The 23469-nt window shown below is 39.7% G+C and overlaps 1 protein-coding gene across 3 annotated transcripts in view; it reads left to right on the forward strand.

Moving 5' to 3' along the window:
* The first annotated feature begins 10950 nt into the window (after positions 1-10950).
* TTC1 (tetratricopeptide repeat domain 1) overlaps positions 10951-23469 on the forward strand; it is a 32727-nt gene continuing 20208 nt past the window's right edge. Inside the window, exons 1-3 of one of the 3 annotated variants that reach the window (XM_082771650.1) lie at positions 10951-10970; positions 11367-11717; positions 22983-23043. In XM_082771650.1, coding sequence (XP_082627776.1) covers positions 11376-11717; positions 22983-23043 — 403 coding nt within the window. In that variant the 5' untranslated portion in view covers positions 10951-10970; positions 11367-11375. The other 2 variants (XM_082771649.1, XM_082771648.1) reach the window with 2 other exon arrangements.

The raw sequence follows: 23469 nt of genomic DNA on the forward strand, positions 1-23469 counted from the left end.
CCTATTTTTGTAAGTTTTCATACAGCCTGTTCTTTTACTAAGCAACACTGCACCAGTGGGAACCAACCAATGCAAGTTTGCTAAAAGCACGTAAGACTTCAAAAGAGTCATGTCACATCTGCTCATATGTAGAGCTTACTTCATCTCCAGCCACAGCTTCAATGAAGATACAGGCAACCATAGTGATCATTAACACAGGAAAAAAAGTAATGCACGCATCACTGAGGCTTACAGAAGAGAAAGACTGCCATACTCACCTTAAAATATGAAATCCTTGCAAGGCCACCTGATTTCTCTAGAGTGAATCCATTCTAAATGTCTTTATTTTTGCTACTGGTATCTTCTATGATTGCCAAGCCAAATGAGACCGTACAAATCACCATCATCCATTAGTCCTTCACCTGTAGCAATGTTTGCCTTTAAAGGAAAAACTATTTGGGTTAGGGCATCATCATCAAACCCTGTGGGACACGCCCATATTAGCCCAATTTTTTAGTACAGCCAAAATTCACTCGACAATCAGAACATCCACAATCTAGTGAAATGGCAATTGGAACACCATGGCAGTCTATCAGATACAACTACAGTCTGTCATGCATATTTTTTTCTGCATAATAACAGACCTGCTCATTAACCCATTTTGTGGGCAAAAAACTTTGCCTCCAAAGAGGAGTTGCTGCCATTTAGCACAGAAGTTGCTCGTAAAACACTGTGAATTTCTCCAGGTTAAGCTACTGCGTGGAGCTTAATCGCTAACTAGAGGTTTGTACAAAGCCATTCAGTTGAGAGGCACAGCTGTAATGGCTCACAGAGTATTGTTACAGCCCAGCTGCACATAAATTAAACCCATTAGGCTTCAGTGCACTCAGCTAACATGAAAATGCTTATTTTTGAAAAGAGTTATGGTAAAATCAATCCAACTGAATGAGACTGAAACTCTAGAGCATTCTACATTCTTTAGTCTTTGGAAATGCAGTTTTCTATTATCTTTTCAAGTGTGACAGGAAGAGGAGAGGGGACATTAATATTATAAAGTGCAGTTCTAGCCTGGAAAATGCAAAAATAGTAACTTTCTGTTGAACAGACATGCTCCTTGTTCTCAGTCAGTGCGCTTGACTTTCACCTGACACAAATGAGCATAAAACTGCACATCACAAGAGATGATAATCCACAACAGATATGGTATGAAAGTATTGGTATACTAACAACTGCTTATTTCTGTCAGTAACCACAAACTAGCCAGCTTATTCCCCAAGAGAATAAACTGGACTCTGTTTTGGTACACTCTACAGCAGATACACTTACCTTAATTCCATATCAGGCTTGCAGTGCTATGACTCACACACTTCATCAAGCAGAAGATGGTACTGTGGGGATGACACATCATACAAAGAAATGTCATTTTCATCCTGAAGTACTAAAAAGGATACAGCTACACGAAGTGTAGCTACATGAAGTCACATAGTGATGTGACTACATCACTAACATGAAGTTACATAGTGATAGTTTTAGTCACTTTAATGTAACCAAAAAATGTTTCTACCCACCAAGATTTTTCTGGGTCTTGAAGTAGTACTAGTTACCTTCAATGTGAAGCATATTATAATGCAAAAGGTAAATCATGATTCCCAAGACCAGAAAAAACAGCCGATGCAATAACATAGTGGTCAGCATTTAGGAAAATTGCAGGCTCTGCATGTATTTTTTTTAATGTTTCACCTGCAGGGTGTATAATATAGTCTGCACAGACACTGCACAGAGCAAAGAACAGTACTCCTCCCTCTGAGATGTTTGTGCACAGCACTAATGACATATCCTCCTCTGGCACAATGCATCTTGAGGTCCCAGGTATACATGCTACAGAAGCATGGCTTCTACAGGAAACATCCGCCAAAACGTTTTCTCTAGGGTTTAAGGCACTCCCCAGAGTGATGGGAAAATTGAAGCCAAGGGTCTCTCTTACAGAATGACTGCTAGTTGCCATTCTGTTCCAGTTTGTTCTCTTCCATTTCTTAAAAAGGCTGAGCTTTACTCTCCCCTACAAAGAACAGTTGAAAGTGCTTACCCTCAGCAAAAGTATCTAGACTGTGGATCCTAAGCATTTGCAGAATTCAAGGTCCTTGAACAAGGCCCTTTCGGGATTCCCCGTCTCCTTCCAGCATGTCCTAGTGCATGCCAGCAGACATCCTTCAGCTTAGCGCGTGTTTCAGGGAGCATGCGTTAGATCCCACTGTCAAACAACTCTCTCCATGCATTGCATAGGACCCATAGACAATAGTATTTCATTATGTTTTGTTAGCATCCTAGATAATCTTTATTTATGCATGGATATTTTTTATTAACAAATATTTTTCCACACACTTGTCCTGCAAAAGTATAATACTTTCTAGAAGACCTATGCATAGCATTCAGCAAATATATTAAGTATGAAAGAAAACCTCCAAAGGCTCACAGAAGAAAGAAGAGAAGCTATTTTACATATAAGTGCCTCACTGGAGCCATCTGCTCACTAACATTACAAACAGACAGAAATGATTTACCTTTTTAAGCTCTCTCTATCCATTACTTACTATTTTAGGTTTGTATACATATATACACAAACAACTCTAAATTCCTTCATTATTCTCTCGGGAAGCGTAATTATTGGTTTGTCTATGAAATGAGAGAGAAATTTCTCTCTGAATGCATAGTAATCAAAGCATCGTTAACCATGCTATCTGTGGTAAAAGTGGTTAAACAACCAACAAATTTCATATACATTGAACAGTATATAACATTTTCTGAGAAACACAGAATGAAATCTAGATATAAAAACAGATGTGGTTTAGACCATTCATAGAAAATTCTGGATTCAGGAAGATGGTCCTTATTCCGATATCTTATGCAAAGCTGTTTTCACCTTGGTTATAGATGAAAACATGGATATGTATATAAGTTTGTGAATAACATATGGCTCATTAACTTGCATGAAGCTTTACCCTGGCATTTTGAAGAACTGAGGCTTACACAGTCATGCTGAATCCATCTGTCAGCTTCCTTTCCCATCCCCTTCTCATTAGCCTTTGAACCTCTTCATTGATTTCTACCAAATTGAACCAGAAAATAAATTAAGAAAGATTATCAATTCCATATTATGACAATTGGTGGCAGAGTAGAAGGGACCCAAACTAGTGTCTTCTCTCAGATGAAGACCTTTGTAAATCTGTCCTTTGATCACTCTCAAAGCCTGCTGGCTACTTAAGCTTATACATGCTGACTAGCTAGTCAGCACACATACAGCCCCGAAGCAGCTAAGCCACATGCTCCCATTTGCCTGATAAAACAGGGCAACGTGGAACAGGGCACGTTGACAACATGGAAGACAAATGAAGGAGCTGAAAACGCTAAGTGAAACAGAAAAGTGTTACGAGATAAAGGTCACAAATCCACAGGAAATCAGCCCTTTTTATCTTAATAGTCACTGGAAAACTTGTTATAACACATTTATCTGACTGGTTTATAATTAAAACAAGCGTAGTGTTCCTGTAGAGAAAAGCAGGACTATTATGTCCATTTACATCACTACATGTTAACTAATGCATCAGCATTCCTCTGTTCTCTCATCTTAGTTGTAAAAGCATGAAGTTAGGTTCAATTTATACTCAGTTGCAATCTATGGTTTGGCTTTTTCCTCAAATATCCATAATTTTAGGAAGATCATACTCAAAACTGAATGCACAGTACTAATAAGGTATGTATCAGAAACATTTTTTCCTACTTTTTTAATCATTCACAATGACGTGCTTATCACTGGTTTTAATCAAGCACTGGGATAATGGTAAAGCTGCATTTTTTATTTATTCTTGTAACCAGTGAACTCTACAGAGATTACAAACGTGTCTCAGAAATTTCATTTTTCCATTAGCACCACTGGGGGTGTAAGTCTGAAACCAAGTGAAAAAGCAGCATGTTGTTGCATTAAGGGGTGTAGCTGATTAACTGTTATGGGTCCAGTCGGATTCAGGGTACTGAACCATCACAACCACAGATTCACTAATAATGCATTAACCCATATGGGTCTGGTCGGATTCAGAGCAGTGAACTGACATGGTCATGGATTCACCAATATCGTATAGCCACCCTTACTCTAGTCACATTCAATGAGAACTTTCATGGCTAGGAATAATGCAGTTAAGTGCAATTTATTACAGCAACAGGTACACAGGTTCTTTGGATGGCAGGCGATAGTTACTGTCTGCAAAAGTGAGCCAGCATGCATGAAATACACAGGTGCGCAGCCTGGAAATTAATGTGTTAAAAGGCACAAAGACTCTATAGAGATTTCTAAGTTTCCACAGTGACACACAGTATAACCAAGTGTTCAGATCTCACCCAAAGGTGTCCCAATGGGGGGGGGGGGGGGGGGGGGAAGAGAGGCTCAGCCTGTCAACTGATCCCAGGGGTCAGGAGGTCCTCAGAATGGTATCTCCCCCAACAGTAATATCTTCCCCACCATCCCCTCTCTCTTAGGCCAATTTATATTATTTTCTACCTTTTAGGTGGAGCTTGAGTGACTCTAGTCAAGCATATCTTAGTTAGGATTGGTGAAAAATTTTCCTTTCTCTGTTTAAAGTAATAGGCTCCAAGAAATTCAGAGTGCATGTTCAGTGAGGGGTGGTCACACCTTGTAGGCGGGTAGCTTTTGGGTTGGAGGTGTGTTTTGGTATTATAATGATATTATAATGAGCAAAAGTATACTAGAGTACAGCATTTGTCAAAATATGACAGGTTGTTGGTTCAGGGTAGCAAAAAGTGTAGCTTATCAGTCTTGGTGTGCACAAGAAGAATCGAGTCCCCACCTGATCACAGAGCCTAGTTGTGGTGTCTCCACTCCACTTTACACTCCTTAGAGCTAAATCTGCTGACCAGCTGTGAGAGCCACAGATTACAGTTTGGGATTTCTTGAATTAAATGTCCTCAGAGGGTTGTTTATAGTAGTCTGAACCCCTCCATTTTTTAGTGTTTAGTATTGTCATTGTTGGCCACTAGATGAATCAGTGACTTCACTCACAATGGTAAATCCTATTTTAGACACTCTAATGATGTGAATTGGCATAGTTTTGAGCTCTAATGAGACAAATTCATTAACACTGGCTGAATAACAAGCATCTTGCTCTACAAATCATGTAAACAATGATAAAGACAAAGAATAGTCTTAATTAACAGGCTGGGATTTTATTTTATACTCACTGAATTTGAGTCAAAATGAAAACAATAGGTATTGGCATAACGTCTTTCAGGTAACTGGAAGATGACAGGGAAAGGAAATCTAGTGTCATTACTGGAAATTTCTGATGTTAAAATATAATAGCTCGACCAGTGAAGAACAATATGCCTATTTATTGATTTCCATCCATTTTATAGGACTTCAGCCAAGGCATGGATAAAAAGAGAATGGACAGTTTAAATGAGTAAGTGTCCTTCACAGTTTCTTGAATAAATCAAACTAAAAAGTAGATGTAGTAGAACTTTAACCTATAGCTGATTAAAAACCCTTTAATTGCCTGTTTCAATTAAATCTTCAGCCTTGATTTCTTGATGAGAACTGCATCAGGTTTACAAAGAACAGGGAACTTCAGCATTGAAAATCCAACATCGCCACCTACTGGACTTCTATTCCAGTTGGGGTTCACAAATACTGTACTCCAGCTCAGAATTTGCTGGAGTTTACATACTACTAATTCAGCCTCTTTAACAGTGAATCAGGAAGATCTTTTCTTAAGGCAGCAAGAGTGTCTCCCAGAAGTGATGAGTTCACAGAGCTCAGCTGGTTTTGTCTAAGAAAAATGTTTCTTTTTCACAGTAAAATCCACGAATTAAAGCTAAGATTTGCAAGATTACATTTAAAAAAGTCAGCTAGTTGAACTCTGCAAGTACCTTTAAAAAAATACCCTCCTTAAAATTTAAGCACATAAAGCCACAATTTAGTTTCCATAGAAATTCATGTCTTAAAATTTTATTCTGTGTGGGTTTTGTTTTGTTTTGTTTTGAACAGAAAATGCTGTACAGGCAACTCAGGACTATAACCTATTTTAAAAAGTATGGCTGCTTCCAGAGATAACATGCATTCTTTTAGGAGAAACTCTCTTATTTAGCCTTCATTTCTAAAATAATTTGCTTCCTGTGTAACATATACAGGTTTATTAACATCCTGAAAAAAGAAAGAGAAGCTACAGTCTCGAATGTTGAATTTCAGCAGCACACACTGTACTTTACTTCCATACATGCCCACTGGCCTACCTGCAGCCCAGCAGCACCTCAGGCAGTCTGGTGCCAGCGCTGCTGCCACATGGCTTGAAGCTCCTTAAGGCTTCGACACCCACACAATAAACTCTTGTATGCCCGTTCACTTACATTATTCCTGTTTTAAAAAGCACAAATTTGATTTTTTTCCTCAAGTAATGCATGCTTTTAACATACATCAGGAATGACCACCAGCAGATATACTTTATAAAATTGGCTGTAAATTTGGCCATTTTCACCAAACAATAAATGTTCCTGCTTTTATGATTGAGACCTGACCAGGATCCTACTGCAACACGTAAACTGAGAGGAGCTGCATGAGCAAGATGAGCAAAAGAACAAGCCTGGGTCAGGTTGCTTGGAAAAGGCCTTTTCAATAGGCAGAACTCAGAACCCCAAAATGCTCTGGTCCTGCAGTGCTCCTCCTGTAAATCTCATACATTCTGTGACAAACAAGAAACACCAACATGCATACACAACATCCACTATGTGGGCCTCACGCTGGCCCTACCTTGTGAATCTTCTGCTTTAAATGTTAGTATTTGAGAAAGTTTGAAGCCTGCAACATTCAAATGCATACCCTCGTAGTCTTTGGCTGCTTGGTTAGAGGTTTGGTTCTGTCTACTGGTAAAATTCAAAGCTTCCTGAAGGCCCAGAGTTGAAATTCCTGAACACCTTTAATATTTTACGAAACAAACAAGTTCAAGATCACCCCAAACTTACATAAGAAAATCCATATATTCCTGAGTGATATGAATACAAATTGTTTATCAGATAAGGGAGCTCAAAACATGAATAAGTAACAGTTCATGGAAACTTAGAAAAACAACACAGCTTTCTGGAATGAAATATTAGAAAATCATTATCCACAAAGAGAAATGTTTAATAGATTGGTATCAAGACTGCAGGATGGAGTGCAAGATTTAACAAGCAAAAAGCTGCTTTTATTTACCACAAAACAAACAAAATGCTTTAAGGATGACTTTTCAAAATGCACGGATATCTGTTTTTTATGGTCAGCTTTCTCCCTTTCTCATATAAATCAGACAAATTAATAAACAAATGAATTTCATCACTAAACTCTCACCCAGTGGGTCCCTCAGATCACCATAGTTGTTCATACAGATTAGATGCCTAGTTACATACAGAGCTGTCTTGAAAATCTGCCCATAAACACTGGAGCTACAATCTCCCAGTGTGAGATTTAGTGTCAGGTACTACTCTCAGGAGTTTGTTCAGCAGAAAATTATCTGGTCTTCAGTACTTAAAGCTATTTTATGTCTACTAGTAGGTTTTATGAACATTTTACCCTTGGAAATAAAAGAAATTCTGACCATCTTTGGTCTTGCTAGAAGATGCTTGAGTCAACTCAAGGGTATTGGGCCATGAATTTCCAAACTTTACTGAAAGAGCAGAGACATTTCACCAAATGCCAACTAGGCATTGCTGCAAAATAGAGTAACTACTATCAATTCTAAAAATGGGATTTTAACAATCTAAAATGCTCTACACTTCCCTGCTGCCCTCTTCTGTAATAGCATTGACAGCTGTAAAAGATAGGCAAAATCTAAAGGAGTAAAATCTAAGGAGTAAAGAGTAAAATATATATATATACACACAATCTAGTAGAAAACTTTCATGTTAGAAACAAAAGAATATAAATCTTTCATATTCATCCCTTTTTTTCTTTCAGCACTACTGAGAAAGTTAACGCTAACTCAACATTCTTCACTTCCTGCAGCTCGTCTTTTCACACACTACACTGCACTTGACTCAGTTTATCATGCCAGATAACATCATCCTCCTCAGGCTGTGGGTTTGGGAAGAAACAGAAAAAGGTTGGAAAGACAAAGAAGGTCTTGGTGGAAGAAAGTACTGAGATATAGACTCTTTCTCTGACTTTTGCCTCTTCCGCTTACGTCTGGCTCAAGAAAAGTGTTGTAATATTAAAATGTTTCACCTGAGGTACTTAGTGACCCTGCATTTTGCTGCATGCTTACCCCAGGGAGGTAATCCCATTTAAAACAAGGAGTGAACCTCAACAAGACCAGTTGAGGCTTCCATTGCTCAACTTTTATCCAAACATATCTACTTATGCAGGATTATATGTTCCTGATTTTTTCAACAGCTGTTCACTTAAATAAACATAACTGTTCTGAAAAATCCCCTAGCACCAAGAAGATTAAATAAATCTTATTGATACTAAGATTTCATTTTTTGTGTATGTGTATGTAGCTTCAGCTATTCATACACTTCTACTTAAAGTAATGAATTACAGATTCTAAAAGGTGGATTGAGGCAGTAACATGTTCTGTTTGAACAAGTAATATTTAGCATCAAAAGCTGACAACTGCCCTATAACCTCCAGGGTAAGTGTTTCTTACTAAAATGTGTATATTTGAAGATACTAGAAGATGATTTATTTCTTTGTTTTCCAAGCATAAATCAACCTATGAACACAGCACTTCTCTAAAGTTTCAAGTGCAATGAAGAGAAAGTGAGACATACAGTTGTCAGCACTCAGGAACCTTAAGGACAAAAGTCACACACACTGACTATGTTGGTACCTCATGAGGAGTTGGAGTCTTTCAGCTCATTTGCCAGCTGGAGGACTGGCTCCCTGCAGAAGGCAGAGAGCCCCTCATGTTCTTCTGGTGGCTTCATCCCCTGGACACCAGTGGACACTCTGGGCTTCTACTCCACAGTGGCATTGAGGGACAGTTCTAGACAAGGGGTATAATCATAAACTGCAGTCCTTTCTGCTAAAAAGGACGCCCAGGGACACCCCCATCTTTAATGGACTAGGACCCTAGGAAAGCTTGCCCTTCTTGCTAGATTTAGAGCAAAGATTCATGAGAGAATGAATTCATGATAAACCCTTGATGCCCAGTATTATTCTCAACAGTACAATTCTTTTGGGGGCTGGAACCCCGTGTCTTCTCCCCAAACCCCTGTGCTCTTTGCACAGCCAGGGGAGTTTTAAATAGCATTTTATCCAATTTAAAACTGCAGAGCTTGATTTTGTAACACAACTGTAATTTCCTTCTCCCTTTTCAAATGAAACGATATTTAACAGGACAGCATAAAGGTTCAGAAATATTTTCCATAAACCAGAATAAATTACAGTGCTAGCAGAACAGCAAAAAGACACATTTTTGTGGGCTAAATCACTACAGCTGGGATGTTGCAGAATGCTGAATCTACTTTTTTATCCAGAGAGAGGGGGAAAAAAATCAGCCATAGACTTTCTGTTTGCTTTTACTGTAACTAGCCAACTTACTGCTTCTTGCCAATTTACTGTGAAGTGCTTCAGTATAATTTAATGCCCACATCCATTACTGATACCAACACATTCGGTTACTAGAAATGTTCATCTAGAAGCCCAAATCAAACCAATGAAGACCAAAGATGAATCTAGCATCTAGATCTTCAATTTTTACTTTAACTTTGAAATGCTGAACAACCCTCAGGCCCTTCAGACTTGAATCAGTGTGGTGATATTTAGAATTCTGGAAGACAGGACGGGTCTCAAAATATTCTTAAGGACCCATCTCCTCCCCAGGATGCTCATGTGTGTTAGATACACTTCAGTCCACCAGTGGAGATCTGGAGATTTAATATTTTCTTGGTCTTTTTAACAACTATGTGTGAAAACATAAAGAGCTGGCTCAGCTTTAATAGTCTCAGCATATTTTGCCATGATATAAAGGCAAAGAAGAAAGGGAATCCCCTTCCTCATAAAAGACCAATTACCTTTTTTTTTTTTAAGAACCCATATTCACTGAGGCTTATCCTCAATCACATCCTGCTGATAAGGACAAATTCTACCCAATATGAATCTGGAACGTATCTCTGTATGTTGCAGAGATCTTTTAGTTGTTGAAAAGCTTGCTGAAAAACTGCTTAGAGCAATGAAAGCCTCATAATACATACTGACTGCCTCATGGCTTGGCACAGCGATTTTCAATAAAAAGGTGCTGCCTCACATACTTTTCCCTAAGTCAAAACTTGTAGAAAATTCAGTTTTGTTTCTAAGTTTGAGGTGCAACATTTGTGTGGTATGAAATGACTGGATGCAAAGCAAAGTGACAGGGGGCTTTATCCTAGTGCTTAGTTACACAGAATTTGTTTTCCACATGCTACTGGAATAAAAGATAAATAAACCTCAAGTGCATCACGCAGCCAACCAGTTCCGGGTGCCCTGCAGGCGGTACAGCCGTGACATGCCACACAGCTGTCACTGAGGGCACAGGCAATAGGCCAGCATCCTTGGGGCCAGTACCCGAGCCCTCTTGCTGCTCACCCATCGGGCCCTCCCTATTTCCCTCCAGCCCTCATTTGTGGCCTCACCACAGCCGGGGCCCTGACGGAGCTCTGACTCAGGCTCTTCACCGCGTTACCCAGGGCTCTCGGGGCTGTAACGCCCCCTCTCACCCCCCAGCCTAAAGGCTTCCTCCCCTCCCCTGCCCCCTGCTCCCGCCGGCGGGCCCGCGGGCCGGCACTGCCCTCTGCGTCCCGAGAACTACAACTCCCAGCAACCCTCAGAAGCCGAAACCCCGTCAGCCCGTAGCGACTACAAAGCCCAGCAAGCCCCGCGCGCACCGCCCTCTTTCTATTGGCTGGCCCAGAGGCAGGAAGCGACCTGCGAGGTGAGGCGGGTGCGGAGGAAGCCGGAAGAGAAGGCACAGGTCGGGGCCTGGGGGCGGCCGGGCCCGGTGGAGGCCGTACCGGGGTGGCCGTACCGGGGTGGCCGTACCGGGGTGGCCGTGGGGGTGGCCGGGCCCCGGGCTGCAGGTGGGCGCGGTGGGGTCCTGCTGTGGGACGGCCGGGGCCTGGGCGGGCTTGGGGCTTGGGGCTTGACGGGGATGTGGCGGCAGCGCGGTGCCCCCCTCAGCTTTGTGGCGGCTGGGAGGGGTGTCTGCTGGTGTCCTCCCCTAGAGGGGCTATGGGTTCCGTCGGGTGATGTCATCTGTTAGTAGCTCGGTTCTTGAGGTGCGTTTATAAGCATTTTAGATACTTGTTTGCTGTATTGGGCGTATTTAGGGTGATTTCTTTCTCGTTTCTAAAAATCTAACCTTTCCAAGGGCTCTGACATGGAACAGTTTAAAGATGGAAGCCCACCTGAAGAATTACTTGGTCACTTAAAGCTTTCTGATCAGAAGGCATCGCAGAGCACCAGCTCGTTGGCTTCTGGCCATAAAGATATCCACAGTCCCCAAAATATGGGAAGTGGCTATGCAGCATCTTCAGCCAAAGATCCCACGATAGCAGATGAGTGTTTCCATGACTGTCATGACTCCTTTGAGGTGAAAGAACCTCTACTGGATGATGAAGGGAATATACAGAGTGACGAGAATAGCACAAGGAAGCAGACAGAACTAGATGAAGAATACTTACTGGAACTAGAAAAAGATATGCCAGAGGAAGAAAAACAGGTAATTCAAAGTACCCACATTGAATATAAGAAGATACATTTTCAGTGTCACTTCTCTGAATGGTCTGTGACCAGCATGAAAACGGACCTTTAAAACTCTTTTATGTGACTAATGTTAGTTTTCCCAATTTCTTTTTGGTACCTATTATTTTGTTAGCTTTGCTTACTGCTGCTAATCATCACATTCTGTCGCAGGTTTTTATCTATTTTCACCAGTGTGTAAGGTTGCTGTCACTTAAGACAGTTTATAAGAAACAAAATTTTCCCTGTTTCACATTGTTGAGTTGTGCATTATTTGTTTTCCCCAGATTATCTGCAGAATGCTTTCCAAAAACTCGGGGAGGGAGGGAGGGGTTTCAGATGCTTTTGATATCTGAAAGGCTAGTTGGTGTATTAGTGTTTTGGGATTAATGTTGAAATTTATCCCTATAGATTATTGAGGCTTTAAACAAAATGCTTTAACTGTTTTTGTTTTCAGTGTTGGGCAAAATGCTTGGGTAACAAGCTGTGTGAGCTTGTGAGCAATAATGAAATAGGCTTGAGGGCTTGTTCAGCAGCCTCTAAAAGTGTCTATGCCACAGTAAGTCTGTGTGAACCAGTTGTTGTGACCCTTAGTCAGTAGTGTCACTTGATAGCCATTAGCTTTCAAGGTTCCTAGGGTATTATGGTCATCATATAATTAGATTAAAAAAACTTTTTGCAACTTGAATTTGTGAATGGTGAGGAAGTAAAAATACTAAACCAAAACTTTATCCAGCATCTTAAAACCTGATTGCATTACCCAGATGAGCAGTTAATTATACTAATAACTGACATATTGATGAAAAATACTCATATATTTATTGGCAACTAGGTCAGAACTCCACCTTTTCCCCCATTGTAATTTCAGGTGAGGGGAAGACTTCAGCAAACTTCATTTTATAGTCCTATAGGCATGAATGTAAAGCCTCTAGGGAGCGAGTACCTAAAGAGGGCCTATAGGAAAGCTGGAGAGGAACTTTATCAGAAAATGTAGGGATAGAACAAGGGGTAAAGGCTTAGAACTAAGAGAGGGTAGGTTTAGGCTGGACATGAGAAAGAAAATAGTTTCTTTGAGGGTACTGAGGTCCTGACCCAGGCTGCCCAGAGAAGCTGTGGCTACCCCATTCCTGGCAGTGCTCAAGGCCAGGCTGGATGGGGCCTTGGGGCAATCCAAGGTGTGGTGGGAGGTGTCTCTGCCGTGACAGGGGGGTGGAATTTGGTGCTCCTCAAGGTCACTTCCACCCCAAACCATTCTGTGGTCTTATTTCTATAAGGGGGATAGAGTCCTCACTGGAAGTAGGTGCACAGCTTGGATCATAGGTAGCATTGCATAATTGATTATAATGAGGGATGGAGAGAGTTGAGCAAGGAATGAGAGGGTGGGCTCCATCTCCAGAAAACATTACTTCACAGGGGAAGATAGCGTACTGAATGGCTTGTTTCAGAAACTCCTAAATCATCATTACCAATGGTAATGGACGTGGGCTATCAAAATGAGGAAAAGAAGAAATGAAGTGTCATATTTTTTAAGTGCATAAAATATGAATGTGCCAGTGAACGTATAGGGGCTTGGTACTTTTGTACAGGAAGGCTGGTCCTTTCTTATTCAACGCACTTGATAAAGCTGTGCCACTCTTAACTGTTGACTATCCCTGTCTATGTCATGTAAGTAAATAACAGATGTCTGTATGTTGCCCCCAAAAAGCTTGGAAAGAGCGAGGGGCTAGGCAGTAACTTGACTATACCGTGGTCTTACTGTCAGCTCATGTAAATAGAGAATGGTGAGCAGAAATATACAGAGCTAAGATCACACAGGCAACCGAAAACTAAATATTTTTTACAAGCAAGTATAGAGAAACTTAATCAAGCTGTGGCTCAGATAGCTCCCTTGCTGATAGTGTGGGCTTTCTGATCCAAATACATTGGTGAAGGTAAAAGGCAAGTTTTCGTCAGTGGCATGTGATGTCAATGTAAAAGTTCCATGTGGTGGGAAAACTATGGAACTCGTGGAGGAGAGGAACGTAGTACACAGTCTTTTTGAAATAAGAATGAAACTGAGAATAATACATGTCTTTTGGTTGACATTGTGGAAATTACTTTATATCTCAGTCTCTCACTCAGTTTTGACATCTGTGAAATGCTTACTGGGTGTAATGCTTTGAGATTTAATAATGAAGAATTAGAAAAAATCTTGATTTTTTTTTTTTTTTGTATGTACTTTGCCTCAAAAGGGCTTGTGAAGATTTAGTGGAAACCCCTGCTGGAAGTTGGATCAGCTAGATCAGGCTACCCAGAATGGTGCTGACATCTCCCAGCCTGGAGATTGCACAGGCTCTACAGGCCTCTGTTCCAGTGTTTAACCACCCTCATGGTGGATTTTTTTTTTCTTTGTATCTAATTAGAATTTCCTTTTTTGCAGCTTGTGACCCCTGGACATGTTTGTTTGTTTGTTTGTTTCTGCATGCCTACAGGAGGAGTCTGTCTCCATTTTCTCTAGCAGCCAGGTCTCCCTGTGACACCTTTTCCTAAGCCTGGATGAGACTCAGTTCTCATAGGCAGGCTGCTTTGGTCATGTCTCTAATGTCCTGACTGTTGTGAGGGCCTTCTACTGGACTCCATTCAGGAAGTCAATGTCTTTTTTTCTTGTATGGAGGATCAGGAAGGGAGAACACTATAAGCAGACACTCTCCAGGTACAGTCTATCACGTTGCCCTTGCAGCTTTTCTGGTTTAGATTAAAAATTCAATTTTTTTACCTGTATTTATTGCTGGTATGGCAAGGGTTATTGTGAGCATGTGTCATGATGAGGCTTAAAGGCAGTTTGAGAGATTCATAGACAAAATGCTAAACTTTCAGGGTGAAAAGTATGTCAGTTTTAAGCACCAGAAAGAAAAACAGGTCTGGAAATGTAGTGTCATAGCTTTTCTGCTTCCCTTGTTTTTGTTGTATCACTAGATAATCATTTAAGTTCTCACAGTAATTTTTGCACTCTGTAACATAAGCAAAAGACTGTTGAGTAATTACATTCTTTGTTACATTCTCCATTGAAAGATGCTGTGGAAGTACAAAATCATTTAAAGCTGGAGAGATTTCTTTAGAGAAAGAATTAGCAGCTGCAGATATCCTTCTGCAAGATGAAATACCTAATTTTTATTTTCAGCGGCATTGAGAGGTTATGCCCTCTAGCTTGATTTACGATTACACCTAATGAATTGGAGAGAATCCATCTTGTAGCATCACCATAGCTATTAGATTAGCAATGTATGTAGTGTGAACATTATGTTCCTTAGAGAGCTTTCTGAGTAAAGTATGTAAGCAGTCTTTAAAATACATCTCTTTTTTTTTCTGCAACAATATATTGTTGGTATCTGTTACAAGTACAGCTTGAGAAATCCAGAAATGAGAGATAAATTAGAAGCTTGTAGCAGGTGTTACAACTACTGAAGTAATCTCTTAGCACACTCTTACTTGACATCACTGTATATTTTCTGTTTAGAAAAAACATGGGGATAGATCATTTCCTGAATTTCCACTCTTAGTTTTCTTTACATGTATAATACTTAGAGTTGTTGTTTAAAATTATTTTATTTTAGAAAGTGAAACCTATATTTTGGTTATAAGGAAAATCTGTTAAATGATGCAGGTTCTAAGAAAAAAAATACTTCTGTTATGGTCTGCAGGCAGCTGCTGCACATCTATTTATTAAATTTTTTCAAATATTTTTAACCACAAATTACTCAAAAAGATTTTCTTGAGAAGAAGGGCAGCATGATTTTTTTTGCAGCTGGAGAAAATGAGGCAGAAATATTCAGAACTTGTTTATTTGATAGTATTACTAGGTTGTGACAATACACTCAGCAGCAGTTCTGTTTGCTGCTTTGGCAGTCCTTGATCTGAACCCCTGCTGCCTCCCACATTGTGCCAGCACACCTCTCTCTGTGAATGCGCAGTGAACCAGTTATAGGGACTGATTTAGATGGAAGAAAGTCTGTATTTTTAGATCACAGGCAATGCTGCTGGGAGTCGGCATCAAGCTGAAGTCTCATGATGGCATTTACGTACAGAGTAGATGAATTTTCTTTGATTAGAATACTTGCCCAACCAAGAGAAAGTTGTGTCAACTGTGGTTGCAACATCAACCGTAAAATACATAATCAAAATACTTGTAATAACAAGAGCTGGATGTTAGCCCTGCTTAAATCAAATTATGGAGTATATGTACCTTTGTAGTTTTTTTAACTAAATATGCTGTTTTTGAGCAGTTTTAATAAATTGGTACTTCTAATAATGTTGTCATATAATTAGGCTGTAGAAAAAGACTAATCTATTCTGGAGATGTGGAAACAGATTTTAGTACTTGCACTGTGTTTATGCACATCCTTTGTGTAGCATAGTAGCAGCCCTGAGTAAAAATTTTCACCTATGCAGAAGCTGCTGAGGAGATCAAAGATTAGGAGCAAGTAGCTGTGTATTTTCTCTGAATTATGTTTCAAGACCACTCTATAGTGAGAATTCTGATTTTTAAGTAATAAAAATTATTTCCAGGGAAGCAGTAGGATGACATAAGTTTCTTCTGCACAATGAAGTAAAATAAAAACAGGAAGAAAAGAGTTTATTAACACATGAACCTGCAAGAAAATTTCTTAAAAAGCAGAAGTAGCTTAAAACAGAGTTGGGTTACTTGTTTGGACTTGCAAGTCTGAGCTTTTTAAGCATTATACATCCTGAAACAAAATTCTGTTTCATAAGATTTTATTTAAGTATGCTTATTGCTATCTCAGCAGAGGCACTGAGCAGTAAATTGCTTTTGATGCATTGCAGACAGATTTTCTGGTTAGTTGCCATTGACAGTGATGGCTTTGACATTGGTCTAGTCTGCAGGATTAATCAGAGGACACCCAGCAGCTGTTACTTGGTAATTTTTTCAGTCTGACCTGGTCCTCTTCTGGAGGACCCACTAATTATGAGTGTATCCAGCAGCAGCGTTCTGAATCCCTCACGCTCTTCCATTGTGACAGATGTTGCTTGTTCTTTGGGCTTTGTCTGGCAAAGACTTAAGCACCTGGCCTAGTAAGCTCTCATGGATACAGAACACTCCTTTCTAGCTGCTGTAAGGCCTGTAATAAATATGTAATATTCCTCAAAAGCACTTGCCTTCTTTGGGCTGTTGCATGTGCATTAGAACTACAGCTGTCTTACCATGCTCATCTGCTATTTTAACTTCAGGAAAAGTCAGCAAGATGAGGAGCACAGCTCTAGTAGAGCAGTTTCTTCATTAGTGTTGTTAGCAACTCTGTACAAATTAAGTAAAACCAACCTTTGAGATATATTTTTTTTTTTAAGTTATACATGAGATATATTCAATTCTGGTCTAAACAGTAAATCTTTTTTTTTTTTTTTCCCAGAAATTCTAGGATGTGTTAGAGAAGATCTGTCCTCATCAAGAAATTTCCTTTAAACTGCTTGCCTCTTCACCCTTTTCTTCCCCGTGCCTCAGGTTGATCCCATTGCTCTTCCATAAGTTGTAGCTTCTGTATAGAACTTGCTTTTTCAGGGGCTGAAGAACTGATCTGGGATTTCTTCTGAGATATCTTCTTGAGTAAAGTCATTCGTTTCAGTATTTGATGTTTTCCTAGTTCCAGGTATCTGCCCAATACGGTATAGTAACCTTGGCTGTGAAAATTCAGCTGTTGTATCTGCAGTAGTTACAAAATAAAAGGTAAGGTACAAAGTGGAAGAGAAGATCCAAAGAAGTACCTCCTAATGTGGAGCAGACCAGTGTTGGTCACTGAGAGATGGTCTTTGAACTTTTCAGGAAGAATGACCTGGTTGGACCCAAACCAGATAATTAATATGAGACAACGCAACTGACTGTACAGTACTTGTTAACGCTTCTAATCAGCATTCAAAATTATTTTGCATAGCAATAAAACTTGCAAGATAATTGGGTTTTGAAGGAGTCATAATGCAATTGTGTGGAAATGTAATTAAAGTTGATTCCCCTATTAAGATGACCTATTTTAGTAACCTGAATCCTGTATACAGTACAGCAGTAACACTAGGTATGTTGTTGCTTTGGTCAAATCAGAGTAAAAGACAGATTGCTGGACTAAAATGACCCTGTATGATGATATTAAAAATAGAACAAAACATCCTGTTTTGTTTTCTGAGTTAAAGCATATCTGAAAAGTCTATTTGTATCTGCTAGAGTAGTTAATTCCAAGTGCTGGTGAGAAGAACCTGGGTATAAAGTCTGCAGTTGTAGGTCTCCCTATGAGATTCATAGTTTCAGTTGCACAGTTGCATTTATAAACTTAAAAAAAGTCTTTGGATGGCAATTTAATAGAGTGAAAAATTGTACCTTTGGTTTTCTTGCAGTGCTGCTGTTTTTATGCTTATATTCCATTTTGCATTTCTGTGGAAGTTGCTGACACTGTAAAATCAAGACCTTTGGTTTAGAAAACTGAGAGGCTTATGCATGACTAAAGGTTTTGACTCGTGGTGATGGATTAAGTGGTCAGCTTCACTCTTCTGCTGGAGGCTGTTGCCTCTGGAGCAGTAATGACAGACTGGCACTCAGGAATAGGCACAGATTTCAGTCTGGCACGCTAACTTAAAGTGACTGCTGCTAGTGGATGTGCCCTATTGTTTCTGTATGTGCTGCTTACAGTTTCAGGAGAAAGTAGTGATTAGCAACAGAAAGACTAAATCTATCTTTACCATGAAGTTACGATGAGCAGGAATTGGGCAGTCTAGCAATTCCAATTACTCTACCTTTTGAGCAGAGAGAACAGATTTGGTATAGTTTTCAAGTGACAGCTCTCACCAGTTTTGAAAAAAGATTTTTGAGTGACTACAACCTAAATTGAAGTTCCTTAAATGAATATGATACAGCAATAGCTTCACAAAACTGCAGGGGGAAGCAGATGACTGCTAATAGATGGCTTGTAACTAGAAGTGGTATTTGAAGCTGAAAAGTATATTCCTTATCTGTTTAAATTGCTTGCTTCCACAGATCCTTTGAACCCCAATAACTTCAAATGACTGCTGCTGGATGCCCATACATAAGAGTTTACAAGATGCAGATGTGCATTGTCACCTTGTATAAATATCTTGGGAGAGGAGAAAGAGTATGCCTGTTGCTCTTCGCAAAACTGGAGCCAGGAACAGTTCCCTTGCAAAGTTAAAATCAATTGAGCAAATAAAATGCATAGGAACAGCCAGAGAAAGCGTGCTAGGAAGCATTACAAACTGTGGGTATTCAACCTCCAGCTCTCACCAGCTATATTTAGGAATTTCATTGCCAGCACTATTATATTGGTTCCTTCCAAAGTAAACAGCAGAAATGTGTAGGTTGCTCTCTCCCTAATACTTGAATAATGCTTTGATTTATTTAGCTGTCTTTTTCTCATTACTTCAGATCAGGCCTTGATTCTCTGCACCTCTTGCTTGCCAGGTGGGTTTAGGTCAAGATCCTAATTTCTTCAGAATACGGATGATTGTAATTCAGTATCCAAATCCGTGAACCTTTATAATCAGATCATTTAAAAACTATGCTTTTAGTTAAATATAGTTATTCTTCCTCATGGTTAAAAAAAAGAAAATGTAGATCAAAAATTAATGCCTGCCACTTGGAATTTGTCATCTTGAAATTTGCAAAAAGCAATACAAAAGGTTTCACATCTTTCGAATGGCAGAGGATCTTAATGGAGTGTAAGTTGGGGAAGTTGTGCCTGACCCCATGCTTGTATGTGAGCAGCCTATGGGAATGTAGTGGGTCAAGATCTTTGTTCCTGAGGCAGAGCTTTCAAGGAGTTCGGTCTGACCTACTTCCCTCACCAAGGAATGGGTAGCCTGCCCTGCAGCTACTTAAATCTTTTGCTGAAAAATGAGTGGGTGGGGACACTGAAATGACATTGTGCAAAATTTGTCCCAAGGACAAGTCACTTGCAATTTTTTCCTCTCTGGGCTGATATGATCACAGCAAACCGATGACCAGTCTATCAAAGCTGGAAATGCAGCATACTGAACAAAGAGGTTATATTTTCTAAAGGTGCTTTATTTCTTTTAATTCTGAATTTGAATAGAAGATTATAACAGCATTAATTTGAGCAGCACACACTCCAAGAATCCATTCAAATTAAATGTAAATGTAAATTTCAAATCAAGTTAAATGTAAATTAATCCAGAATAGTCATCTTTCTGCTGCTTTTGTATTGTGACTTTCAGTTAAAGAAATGCATACATATGCAGGAACACATCATCTATTTCTCTTACAAATACATTGTGTGCTTTAGAGGCTGTGCATTTAGGCTGTGACTTCTAACATGTATGCTTTGACATCCTGTGCATTTGCTTTTAGGGGTTGATAGTCAGCTACTACATATCACCAATGGGTCACGCTCCCAGTGCAAATAAAGAACGATGCATGCGGTATTCCGCAGTCTTCACCTTTTTTGAAAACACAATGAAAACTTGTACAGTCTGGAAGTTAAGTGACAGCCTGAAACATGTAATACAGGAATATGAAGATGTTGGTGAAGCTGCAGCAGAAATGCTGGTTTTGAAGCAGGACTGCATTGCTTGCGTAGCTGCTTTCCAGGGAGCTGAGTAAGCTGCAAAGCCATATAAGGTTTTCTTACCAGAGCTGCTGAGACATGCTTAGACAACACTTCTTCTGGGCAAATAGTCAAAGTGACTGTGAGACACTCGCTGACATTTGTATGGCTGTAACAGTTTTGTGGCTAAGTTCTGTAACAGTTCTGTGACTGCCCTTCCAGTTTGTGAAGCTGGATTTGTGAACAAGAGGAGATACCAAAGAGGAGGCTTTCAGGTGAGGAGAATTGAATGAATCAGCTTCCCAGTGTGACAGCCCTTAAGCTCCTCAGTTGCTCAGGACTTCTGTATGTCCATGTTTCCCCAGCAAATATGGCCATACCTTGGTCATCTGTGCTGTTGAGACTCCAGCTCACAACCTTCTTGACTGTCAGAGAAGGAATCCCATGATTCAAAACTCTTTTTAATTCCTTTTTCTTTAAGGTTAATCTCTCGAAGCCTCCTTGCTTCAAAGCAATTCTTAGGATTTAATATTTGACTGGGATAAGCATAAACTCTGTTGTAGTATTTTTAATAAAATGGAAGAAAGTCATAGAATATCCCGAGTTGGAAGGGACCCATAAGGATCATCAAGTCCAACTGATAATTATCCAAATGCTAATGCAAGTAAAGCTTTTCATCCAGTATCCCTTGATTTTTAGGATTTCTGCATCAGGAGTACCATAACCATGCTGTAGTTCTCATAGGAAAAAATCTTTTGTTACATTGTACACAACCTGACCTTGAACAACAGTGAATCAGTTAATAGAACTTAAAGGCCAGCTCTAAATAGGTCATGAGCAATGAAATCAGTAGGGCTGGTGTTTCAAGCGTTTCTTATGTTGGATGAGGATTGTCTCTAAATCTCTCTGCTTTTCCATTAAGGTCATAATCTCTAAACCTGCTCTGTGCTGTTCACTGGTGTGAAAGCTACCTCTGTTGTGGAAATTTCTACTCAATGTGCATTCAGGATCTTTTAAAAAGGTATTTCTGTGGAGGGGCAAATGAGTGCGTAGCAGTGACCTTGCTGGAGAAGTTCTGTCGAGCGTTTCCCACGTTTGGGTGCAGCTTTCAAATGTAGCTATGTATTCCCTGTGCTGAGCAGCCAAATCCCACATATATACAATGAACGTGTGCTTTTAATGCCGTTGGTGCTGTAAGTGCTCAAATTCGTTCCTATGCTCATAGTCAGAAATCACTGACTGGCTCGTGTGTGCTGGTGCAAGTGACATTGTGGAAGGACCAGTGTGGATCTAGCATTGCACCCGGGAGGAAAGCAGATTTCTAAGTAGTGATGTATTTTGTCCACCATGTGTTGTTTTTGTTTTTTTTTAATGTGAGGAGCAATGAGTATTAATAGGAGATGGGGGGGGTGGGGGGGGGGGAAATGAGTGATCTAATCATGTATCAAAAGGGTCAGATAAGATTTTAGTGTGTAGTTGCGTGTGTGACCACTGAATGCCACTTCTCTCAAGCCTAGCTTTTGGAGCACTGTGATCTGTTATTATGAAGATGGTAACAGTGGTCAAGTGAACTACTTTCCAAAAGCAATGAAAGTAAGAGGAGAGAACCTCTGATCTTGTATTGTTTGTCAGTTACTTGGCATAGCTGTGAGATGGTGCAGTGCTCCATGGTACTATATTTAGCTGTTTCCAAGGAGATGTTCTGTGTGATATTGATAATTGCATTAATCCTTGATTTACAGAATCTGCAGGAAAGGAAACTGTTCCTTTTTCTAGTGTTGGCTTTTTAATTGCTCAGTGATCTGTAATTTATAGCCACCTTCATTTAAGACCTTTATGCGTGCATGTTTTGGGGGCAAAGTCAACAGTCGAATTAGTTTTTTTTAACCATAGAAATGATTCATGAACAAGAGCATTGCTGCTTGTTGATATTGTCTTACTTATAGTGCTTTGTTTTTCCTTCTGTGAGGTATGTCTACATGTGGAAGGCTTCCTTTGTAAGAGATGGCTTTATGACATCCTGTATTTTCAGTGTCAGAGACTAAGAGCATTCGTGTCAACTTTGCTTGTGCCAAGAGTATGGTTAAGATATTCATGGATGAGAATACAACTCTTAGCGTGTGCAATTTTCACTGTGTAGCAGAACAATCTTCCTGTCTCAGGCTCTGAAGGCTTATTCAATCTGCATAAGAAATCTTTCAGGGCACTGTTATCAGTGGACCTGCTTCTAATTCAGTAAGCTCAATGTGCTTTGTACATCTCTGGAAGTAACAATTTCTGAGGTAGAATTATTTCAAGCAAATGTTTTGAGACTTTACATCTAACATGTATGTTACATAGTTGAGCTACACTGAATTCAGTTGAATTGAAAAGGAATTAAGAAGCAAGCTAACAGCTAAAATGCTAGCATACTAGTTTAAACAATATAATTCAATATGAATGCTCTTTGTGCATAGTGTTGTTAATGAACTAGAGCTTTTTAACTGCCTCATTGGTATACTCCAGTGTTTTATGGATCTATAAAGCATATCATGCCACAGTAAATGCAAGCAAGTGATCTTGGTACTAGTTAAAATTCTTCAGGTTATATACTATTCTGATTTCCATTCATAGCTTATCGGGAACTACAGCTGACCTACTTGTTCATTTCAATTAAATACTTTGAGACGTTGTCTCTTCTTTTGTAGAAACGAAGAAAGGAGAGCACAACACTGAAGGAGAAAGGAAATGAGCAGTTCAAGAAAGGAGGTGTGTTGATAATCTTTTAATATTGTATGCAAGTTAGAGAATCTCAAATTAATACTTCACCATTATGGTGATATTGCAGAAAACCTCTAGGAAGACCTCACACCTATCATCGTTCAAAGTTATCTATATCATTTTTTCACCCAGCTCTAGGGAACAGAAAGAGAGACTTCCTTAAGAGATAAGTTTAAATCACAAAATCTTGGATTGCTAAAGCAGGTTTCTCATGAAAGCTGTGTTTAAATCCAAGAACGTGATACGGAATTGACTGCCTTCCAAGTGCCAGGGTTTTTTCTTCTAAGCAAAAAAAAAGGCTTCCACCAGATTGAGTTCTGCTAATGCAATTGCTTAAAATTGATGGAGGCTGAGTGTCTCAATGACTCTCATAGCTTTGTACCTTTGTATGTTTCTTTGTATCCACCGGCCCTT

This window comes from Aythya marila (assembly GCF_965140915.1).
Source record: "Aythya marila genome assembly, chromosome: 14".
NCBI lineage: Eukaryota > Metazoa > Chordata > Aves > Anseriformes > Anatidae > Aythya > Aythya marila.